Source organism: Bison bison, unplaced genomic scaffold (assembly GCF_000754665.1).
Source record: "Bison bison bison isolate TAMUID 2011002044 unplaced genomic scaffold, Bison_UMD1.0 scf7180017864484, whole genome shotgun sequence".
NCBI lineage: Eukaryota > Metazoa > Chordata > Mammalia > Artiodactyla > Bovidae > Bison > Bison bison.
The window spans coordinates 4,501,786-4,512,105 of record NW_011495044.1 but is presented as its reverse complement, the minus strand read 5'-3'; the positions used below and the strand labels follow the sequence as shown (position 1 = coordinate 4,512,105).

The 10,320-nt window shown below is 43.7% G+C and overlaps 1 protein-coding gene and 1 pseudogene across 1 annotated transcript; one reads left to right on the top strand and one right to left on the bottom strand.

Moving 5' to 3' along the window:
- TMCO2 (transmembrane and coiled-coil domains 2) lies at nucleotides 1-2,904 on the top strand. Its single transcript, XM_010862725.1, has 2 exons — nucleotides 1-592; nucleotides 2,532-2,904. Exons 1-2 carry the CDS (start codon nucleotides 359-361, stop codon nucleotides 2,844-2,846), a joined length of 549 nt encoding a protein of 182 aa, XP_010861027.1. The 5' UTR covers nucleotides 1-358; the 3' UTR covers nucleotides 2,847-2,904.
- Nucleotides 2,905-6,937: 4,033 nt separating this feature from the next.
- On the bottom strand, nucleotides 6,938-7,789 carry LOC105004921 (annotated as a pseudogene).
- Nucleotides 7,790-10,320: the final 2,531 nt, after the last annotated feature.

Here is a 10,320-nt window from a genome sequence, read left to right as displayed (position 1 = left end):
TTCACTCCCTCAGCCACTCTCTCCACATTTCAAGTGACCGGTGGCTTCCACATTGGAAAGACCTGATACATCATTGCCGAAAGTTCTATTGAACAGTGCTGTGTCAGCGCTGGGACTGGTCAAAGATCAGAGAAAGTGATATGATTGAACTGAAAACTCAGGCCATTGCCTGGCTGGTTTTGAGTGAGAAGGTTCAGTGGGTGGGTGGGAAGCAAGCTGGCCTCCAGAACAGTGACATCACAAAGAACAGCTCACAGTGGCTCCAGAACACCTGGACTCCCAGACCACTCTTCCCAACTCATATCTAGGTTCCTGAAGCCTCTGCACATGTAGTTCCTGGAGCTGCTGGTATATTAAAATGTCATCTTCATCTTCTATCTGGGACATCATCATAGATTATCTCTCTTTGAGCTCGATATGGAATTATCTACAAGCAACTCTTCTGGGAGAGACTAGTGTGCCTCAGCAAACAAATTTGGGGCCACTAGATAACCTTGCTCCGGCTGTGCAAGTTATCCTGGGAATTTCCTTTTTGATTTTGTTGGGAGTGGGAATGTATGCCTTATGGAAACGAAGTGTTCAGTCAATTCAGGTTATACTCTTTTGTTATGGAGAAATTTAAATAGTTACGCATTGTGAAATTTGGTCCGTTCTCTCCCATATTGCTGCCACCCAGTTTTAAGACCATGCAGATGAGCGAGAGTGCACCTGTTGTCTCTGTAGTTGGTTGAAATTAGGTTACCCCTAAAATTTTTCCTTCAATTAGCTTTTTGACATAAAAATGCTTTCTCACAATGATCTTTGGCTTGCTTATAATAAACAGATTAAAGAAGCTTATAACATGAGAAGGCAGCCTTATCTCCAGATTTCTTTGATCATGTATTCGTATTCATCTTTGAGTGTCTAACCATGTGCCCGACACCATGTAGAGTACTTCTTATAGAACAGCACCACAAGTATAACTGGCATCTTGGGTTTTGCCTTTCTGTTCCTACTGTGCCTTTGCTTTGTAACTGATGAGGAAGCATGTACATATATGTTTATTTAGTCACTGCAATGAATGTACAGGGGCTCCTTAAATTACAAGAAACATTTCGGATTTTATATACTTCTGTTTAATTACCAATAATAACAGCTATATTTATAATATAGTTAAAATCTTTTGAGAATTTCAACAATTCCATGAAATGGATAGTTTCTTTTCATGTGACAAACAAGGAAACAGGAGCATTGACGTTCAGCCTAAATTTAAGAAGATGGGGTTTAAAGAGGGCTTTGTTACGGAGTGACTGGTTTACTTGGTAAATGCTGAAAGAAGTTATTATTGGATTATTTTGTAGCATTCACTTATTTTCATGTCACTCCTCTTGAGAAATCACTCACCTGCATTTCTCCCAACCTTTGAAAACTTTGCATGGTAGGCAGGGCAGGGATTATTGACTCCATTTTGTAGGTGAGGGAATTTGGTTATCACCTACCCAAGGTGACATAGATTGTAAATGCTGGCCAAGCTGAGATTCGAACCCAATTTTTAGCATTCCAAATTACATTCTCCAAAATCTCATTTAATATAGTCCAACTGATAGAAATCCCTAACAGGGATTTGTGTATCTACATATGCATATTCTGCATTTCAGTTAACTAATAGAAGAGAAGGCAAAACACCAAACTCTCATCTGTGTTACTTGGTTCTGCTCTTGTTTGGTTATTGCTTAATTCAATCAGATGGATTCGCAGCCCTCCAGGCACTTCATCCAAGGAAAAGAGGTGTATAACAGAGTGGTAATAAACTCTGGAGTCAGACTGCAGGGGTTTCTGAGTGAGCTGAGAGCAATCCCTTAGGCTCTAAACCCCCGTTTCCTTATCTGTGAAATGGGTTTGATAACAGTGCCCCCTTGGGGTTTTTTGTGAGAATTAAAGGAGGTATTGTATGTATAAAACTTAGCACATTAACAGTGCTCAATAAGCAATGCTAGTTATTATAAGGGAAAAAGGTGATTTTTTTTTTCTTTTCCTAGTTAGACTCTGTCCTAGCACCTTTAAAAAAAAATTTCCATGACCAAGAAATCCAGTGTTTCAGACTGCCGTGTCCTAAGAGAATATACATGGAAATCAGAATTCCTGGATTCCAGTCGTGGCTTTACCATTTCCAAGTATGTGACCTTGGACAATGACAGGGTCCCAACTGGAAGGTATCTAAATAATTATCTGGTTCTTTTTTTTTTTTCTACATAAATAGGTCCTGCACAGGCAAGGCAACTTCTAGCACAGAGCCTTGCATGAAGCAAACTTTCAGCAAACATTATTTACTAATATAATCTTTATTAATTAGATGCAAATAATAATCCCTGCCCTGCCTACCTCTCTACTTTGTGGTAAGTAAAGATCAAAAGACAAAATAGGTGTGAGGATGTTTTGTTAGGAATGAGGGATTATTATTACTATTAGAGTTTTGTTTTCGCATCTACAGTAGACTGTGGCATTTCATGTGAATAAACAAGTAACATTCAACTTCTGTTGTTTTATTTTAGAAAATACTGTTGTTTGCAATCACACTCTACAAACTTTACAAGAAAGGCTCAGATTTTTTTCAGGCTTTGCTGGTCAACCCAGAAGGGAGTGATCTCACACTTCAAGACAATAATATTTTCCTGTCTTTGGGTCTGCAAGAGAAGATTCTGAAAAAGCTTCAGACAGTGGAAAACAAAGTGAAGGACTTGGAAGGGATGATCATTTCCCAAAAACCTACCACAAAGAGGGAGTACTCCTCTGACCACTACTGCAGCTGCTCTGACTGCCAGAGTCCCTTGCCTACATCAGGGTTTACATCCACATCTGAAATGTGATGGACTCCAACCTTTTCTAGAAAAGCACTGTTTTCCTTGTGTGTGCAGTGGTGTATCAATAAAGATAGAGAACTATATTGAAATTACCTGGCCAGGACTGGTTCTCTATTCAGCAGGGCCGTTTCCACTTGTGTATGTTTGGTGGGGTCATGTGGGGAATCATGGTGGTTAAAAATGTCTGAGTTTGTGGGGCCTGCTTGGCAGGCTGGAGACCATAAGCAGCCATATAGAAAAGGAACCATGGGGAGGGAATAGAAGGGAGAATGGTCAGGGATGTGACCTTGAGCTCCATGCTGAAGAGGTTGGATTAGATGCAATAAAAACAGGAGAGTACTGTTACGGGCGATGCTGTGGACTGTCCTATAGAGAGGAGGCTGACCTTTTTGTTTGTTTTTGGTCTAAAATACGTGGCCTGGAATCTCCTTGCATTAATTGTTCAGCGGTGGGCAAGGATGGGGCTGGACATAAAGGAGATTGTTTGATTTTATCCAACTTTTACTAATTCTTACTCTGTGCTAAGAGTAAGAGCATTACGGTAATTCTTGGGAATCTGTCCTGAATACTTCTGGGGCACTGTTTTGGTGGTTGGATGGGTAATTTCAGAACAAAGAATTACAAAAACAATACAGGGAATTCCCTGGAGGCCCAGTGGTTAGGAGCCTACACTTTCACTGCCAAGGGCATGGATTCAGTTTGATATTGTGCAGGGTCCCATAGGGCTCCTAGGCACAAACTCTTTCTGTATCCCCCATTTCTTTGATTATAGGAAACGGCCTTCATTCAGCCTCCGTGACCTTCCCTGAGTTCCAGTGGGTAGATTCAAGCTGCTGTTAATTAGGGAAGGGTGGTGCGTGCCTGCATTCATGAGTGCTTGGTCTTGTCCAATGACTCTTTGCAACTCCAAGAACCGTAGCCTGCCAGGCTCCTCTGCCCATGGGACTTCCATGGCAATATTACCAGAGTGGGTTGCCATTTCCTACTCCAGGGTATCTTCCTGACCCAGAGATGGAACCCATGTCTCCTGCATTGGCAGGCAGGTTCTTTATCAGCCGGGCCACCAGGGAAGCCCATAATTAAGGATAGAGGAGATAGAAGACTAGGGAGAAACACTCAAGAGCAGCCTTGGGGCAAGGTCCTGTTTCCCCATCAACAGCACAAGATCTTTGAGCTGTTTTGCAGATACTGAAACCCCTCTCAGTGGGACAAGTTATTGATTAATGATGGTGCGCTGCCCATAGTATGGAGACCCCACACCAGTCGGACCTGAAGGTTGTTGTTGCTGACTCCAACTTACTCACCACCAACCCATCAGAAGAATGTCCAGGAATTGATCATGCCATCTTTGAACAATACTATAAAACTTCTTGCTATCTTCCCCAAGTGGGACACATGATTTTGAGGGCATTAGCCTACTGTGTCCCTCTTCGTCTGGCAAAGCAATAAAGCTATCCTTTTCTGCTTCACCCAAATCTCTGTTTCCCAGATTCAATTAGGCACCAGTGTACAGAGAGGCTGAGGTTTCGGCATCAGATCCCTGGTTGAGGAACTAAGATCCTGCAAGCCGTGTGGTTAAAAAAAAAAAAAAAAAGATAATACTGAACAAGGGTCATATCATCTCGACTTATGTGAATTTTCCACATGTGAATCTTGGCTTAGCAGGGAAGGAAGAAGGGAAGGAGGCACCTACCTGCTGTTCCACTCAATGAGTGTGTCCCCCTGATTAGACAGATAGCTTCCTGGAGAGATGGTGGCAGGTGGTCCTCTCAGTGAGTCTCAGATTCCACAAACTTTGTTTTTTTTTCAGTCACTTAGATGTGTCCAACTCTTAGAGACCCCATGTACACTAATCTTTGAGACCCCATGGATCCCAGCATGCCAGGCTTCCCTGTCCTTCACTATCTCCTGGAGTTTGTTCAAACTCATGTCCATTGAATCAATGATGCCATCCAACCATCTCATCCTCTGTCTCCTCCTTCTTATCCTGCCCTCAATCTTTCCCAGCATTAGGATTTTTCACATCAGGCAACCAGAGTATTGGCGCTTCCGCATCAGTCCTTCCAAAGAATATTCAGGCTTGATTTCCTTTAGGATTAACTAGTTTGATCTCCTTGATGTCCAAGGGACTCTCAAGAGTCTTCTCTAGGACCATAATTCAAAAGTATCGATTCTTGGGCACTCAGCCTTCTTTCTGGTCCAACTCTCACGTCTGTACGCGACTACTGGAAAGACCACAGCTTTGACTGTGTACCTTTGTCGACAAGGTGATGTCTCTGTCTATGTTTGTCATAGCTTTTGTGTGTGCTTTTTGCCACAAGTGTGATTACAGTCATTGAAACACTTTGACACCTAAATGAAATATTTTATGTGCAAATAACCAGTGATTTGTTGCCATACTCAAGAAAAACTGGCTGCCTTGTTCCACAGGAGACAATATAGCAGTCTCCCAAGTGGCATCTTCCTAAGGGATTTCTGCAGGTAATTCTGATCATAACTTTTGTCTAGTGCACAGGAATTAAAATGTAACTGCTGAATAAAGATGAGACCGTGCAAAAGTTGGCTAGTGAATACAGGGTGGGGGCCAGGAAAGGCTTTGCAGAGAAAGCAACATTGAGCTATCCCATAAAGGGTTACATAGGCAGACAATGACATGGAAAGTATTCCTACTGGTGGGGTTATCACACAGCCATAGACAAAAGAGGGTGGCTGACCTGAAGGACAAAGAGAATTTCAGGATGACTGAGAACTGGCTATTTCCAGAGCTACCATGAAGGATTTTGGCTTCAGGCAAGGACACACTAACCTCATCCTCAAATCAGCTTTAATTCGTGAACAGAACAGATGGGGGTTATCAATAACGTACATTATCTGACAGTGTAGGTGGGAAGGTTTTTAATTGTGCTGCTGAAGGAGTGCCAATCAATCTTTTAAAGTCAGTGTCTCAATTTTTGTGCTAATTTTCAGCACCTTCCTGCAAAATCCCAGTTTTATTGGTTACAGCTCTGGGCTAGATCAAAAGAAGGACCCAGAAGAGCAGAGTGATGTTGAAACAGGGCACAAACTTTAAAAGAATGTCCCGAGGACATGACATAAACTGATTAGACCCAAATAGGTCCAATATGATAGACAAGTCGACTTGCGCTAGACCTGGTGCCTCAGTATACACTCATTTTAACACATCAGAAAGCTAAATGAACACCCATAGGCATCATGAGAGGTCTGAGACTGACCATCAAAGATCACAAAGTGGGTATTGGCCCAATTTCTGGAACTCCCCACCCCTTTCCCCAAATAATTGGAATAATTCTCCCACTCATGAGCCTATGAAATTACCCAGCCCATAAAAAATAACCATGTCATATTTCAGGGTCTCTTGCTTTCTGAGATGGCCCAATCACTGTCTGCGGGGCATGCTTCTCTCTAAACAAATCCATTTCTTACCTATCACTTTGTCTTTCACTGAATTCTTTCTGCTCTGAGACACAAAGAACCTGATCCTCAGTAAGTCCAGACACCAGGTGAGTGATTCTAATGAAAAGACCATGGATTCAAGTTCCAATCAGAGGTGTACCATTTCAATGTCAGGTAATGAAGTGCCTTAAATTTCATACCATTACTCTTGGAAATGGCCCAGTATAGATTTTTAAACAGGGGAGTAACATACACTTGGTAGTCTGTGCGGGAGACAGAGGATACAATGAGCTAGATGCAAAAGAAACTGAGGGGGATCACCTTGTTCCTGGCTCTCAGTTCACGAAAAGATAGGTGATTCACACCACAATCATAAGAGATTGATACCAAATACTCATTCCTAGTGGGGGAGCACATTCTTTTCTTGAGATCAAATCACTTATGTAAGCAGAGAATCAAGGCAAAATAGAGAAAAGGTTTGAGAGCTACTTTACCATTCAGGTTAGATGGGGTACATGAACTGCCTTATACCGGTGGCCACCACTCTAAGGAGGAGAATCCTTACTCACCAAATTCAGTCTCTCTTCTTTGGCAAAACCCAGACAACAGCCTGTTTTGAGGCTTCCATGTCAGTCTCCACACAGGCCAGCCCATCTATTTTTTTTTTTTTGGTAGATGAAGGCTTGTTTTTTATTGATTTGTGCAGTTGCTGAGGCCACTGTACAGAGAAGAAGGGGAGAACTTTATTTCTTGGTCTCTTCCTTCTTGGACAGAGTCTTGATGACCTCCTCCTTTTTGGTCTGGAGATGCTCTTCATGGTGCTTACGGGCTTCCTTGGTCTTAGACCTGCAGGCCTTAGCCTGGTTCACCAGAAGTTTCTTTTGAGTCTTGTCTGCCTTCAGCTTGTGGATATGTTCCATGGGGATCTGCTTGTTTATGAACACGTTATCCTTCACCTTCAGGTACAGGCTGTGATATATGTGGTGGTTAATCTTCTTGGATTCATGGTATCAGCTGAGCAGCTGGCACAGAATTATCATCCTCCTCATCCAGGTTAGCTTCTCGGGCATTTGAGCATTCTTCCCATTCTGGCTCAGAGGGTAAAGTGTCTGCCTACAATGCGGGAGACCGGGGTTTGATCCCTGGGTCAGGAAGATCCCCTGGAGAAGGAAATGACAACCCACTCCAGTACTCTTGCCTGGAAAATCCCATGGATGGAGGAGCCTGGTAGGCTACAGTCCATGGGGTTGCAGAGTTGGATACGACTGAGCGACTTCACTTTCAGTACCCTTTTGCTTACCTATGCCTATATGCCTGCCCTTCCAGCAAGCCAAGGTGTTTTTCCGGCATCAACCCCAGGAATGGACAGTCACAGGCTTCCCCATGATCAGCCCGTCTTTGATCAGCTTCCACATCTGCTGATGGGAGTTGGCATTGGCGATTTCATTAGTCTCACTGGGGTCCAGCCAGACCTTCTTTTTGCCACAAAAGAGGACTCTGGAGGCAAGCCTCTCCTGAAGTCTAAGCATACTCATGGCTGCAGCTGCAGCGGCCAAAAAAAAAATGTATTTTTTTTCACTGATGAATTGACATTTATGGAGCCCCTTTCTTGTGCCAGGTCAGGGCTAAAGTTACAAAGGATGAATAGGGGCTGCCTCATGGAGCTCTCCAGCCCATCTATCAATACTATTTTTCTGCAAAGAGGAACAAGTTATTACTCACTTTCCATGATTCACTTCTCTAGAGCTACACCCCTACCAACCAAGTCCCAGGCACAAACATTTCTCACCTGGGTCTTCTATGAATTGAGCTCCTAACTGGACTCCCTACTTTCATCTTTGTCCCCTTTCAATTTATTCTTTACAGAGTAGCTGAAAACATATTACTCCTTTTATCAAAACTTTTTAATGGCTTATTATTTCCTTCTGCGTAAAGGTCAAATTCTTAAGTAAAAGACTATGCATTATGGCATGACCGCACACTCCCCGCTCCTTCTTACTTTTCCCATTCTTTCCCCAGTCTCTTCCTTCTCAAATATGCTAAACATTGTCAGACCTCAAGGCCTTTTTGCTCTTGCTGTTCACTGTGCATGGCACACTTATCCCAGCCCCACAGTTTTTCTCTTTCTTTGGGTCTGTCTGTACTCAAATGTCAGCTAATCTTGTAAACAGATAACATATGGGGCCCTCAGAGAAAAAGAACCAGGCATGGCTTTCTTGACATAAGAGAATCCATTTTTGGCCTAAGCCATTTTGTGATCTAAGCCTGGCCAAAATGGTTGCCCTTGAACTGGTCTTGGTAATTAATGAGCTTAAATCATGTTCCGATGTCAGATCTGGACCATAAAGAAGGCAAAACGCCAATTAATAATGCTTTTGAACTGTGGAGAGTCCCTTGAATTTGAGAGTCCCTTGGACAGCAAGGAGATGAAACTAGTCTATCCTAAAGCAAATCAACCCTGAATATTCACTGGAAGGACTGATGCTGAAGCTGAAGCTCCAATACTTTGGCCACCTGATGCAAAGTCAACTCAGTGGAAAAGACCCTGATGATGGGAAAGATTGAGGGCAAGAGAAGGGGGTGACAGAGGATTAGATGGTTGGGTGGCATCACTGACTCAATGGACATGAGTTTGAACAAACTCTGGGAAATAGTGAAGGACAGGGAAGCCTGACATGCTGCAGTTCATGGGGTCACAAAGAGTGGGACAGGACTTAGCGACTGAACAGCAACAACAAGGGAACAAAAGAAGGCAGGAACAAAGGAAAAGCAGCCAAGAAACAGTGCTGCTGCTGCTGCTGCTGCGTCGCTTCAGTCGTGTCCGACTCTGTGCGATCCCATAAACGGCAGCCCACCCGGCTCCCCCGTCCCTGGGATTCTCCAGGCAAGAACACTGGAGTGGGTTGCCATTTCCTTCTCCAGTGCATGAAAGTGAAAAGTGAAAGTGAAGTTGCTCATTCGTGTCTGACCCTAGCGACCCCATGGACTACAGCCTACCAGGCTCCTCCGCCCATGGGATTTTCCAGGCAAGAGTACTGGAGTGGGGTGCCATCGCCTTCTCCACAAGAAGCAATTGTTGAGTGCTAAAACAGAGCCTTTTAACAATCTGATCTATATCTTTGAGCTGTTCTTCAGGCACTGAGGTCTCCACCTTAGTGGCTTCCCTTGTGGATCAGATGGTAAAGAATCTGCCTGCAATGCAGGAGAGCTGGGTTTGATCCCTGAGCTGATAAGATCCCCTGGACAAGGTAATGGCTACCCACTCCTGTATTCTTGCCTGGAGAAGTTCATGGATAGAGGAGCCTGGTGGGCTATAGTCTATGGGATGGCAAAGAGTTGGACACAATTGAGCAACTAACACACAAGGTTTCCACCCAGGTGGAGGATGGTAACTGTCAATACATGCTAAGATCCCAAACTGGTTGGAAACTAAGGAATGATAATGTTGACCTGTTTTGACCCTCAATCAACTAAAGCTTGGGTTCTGGCAAGCTTTGCCCCAGTTCTATGCTGAATTCTCTAGCTTGAGCCCCTTCATGAATATTCATGTTCCCACAGTTCAGAACTTCCCCAGTTTTGCTGTTTGGGGAGATACTGCTGTAGGGGAAAATCCATGGTGTCCTCCTTACTTGCTCTAAGAAATAAATCATACTTTCTCCCACTCTTTGGCTTGCTTGTGTCTTTTTTGTTGTTTTTGTTTTTGGCTGCACCATATGGCTTGCAAGATCTTAGTTCTCTGACTAGGGACTGAACCTGGGTCCTCAGCAGTGAAAGCAAAGAGTCCTAACCACTGTGATAGGAATGTGTGTGATAAGTCACTTCAGTCGTGTCTGCTTCTTTTCAAACTTATACAGTGAAGCCCGCTAGGCTCCTCTATCCATTGGATTTTCCAGGCAAGACTCATTTCAGTTCAGTTCAGTCAGTCAGTCATGTCCGACTCTTTGCGACCCCATGATTCACAGCACGCCAGGCCTCCCTGTCCATCACCAACTCCCAGAGTTCACTCAGACTCACGTCCATCGAGTCAGTGATGCCATCCAGCCATCTCATCCTCTGTCATCCCCTT

Excerpts from the sequence above, each read along its gene's own strand:
- TMCO2 (XM_010862725.1), top strand. The coding sequence starts at position 359 with ATGTCATCTTCATCTTCTATCTGGGACATCATCATAGATTATCTCTCT. Across the intron at positions 593-2,531 it reads GAAGTGTTCAGTCAATTCAG|AAAATACTGTTGTTTGCAAT; the intron begins GTTATACTCTTT and ends GTTTTATTTTAG.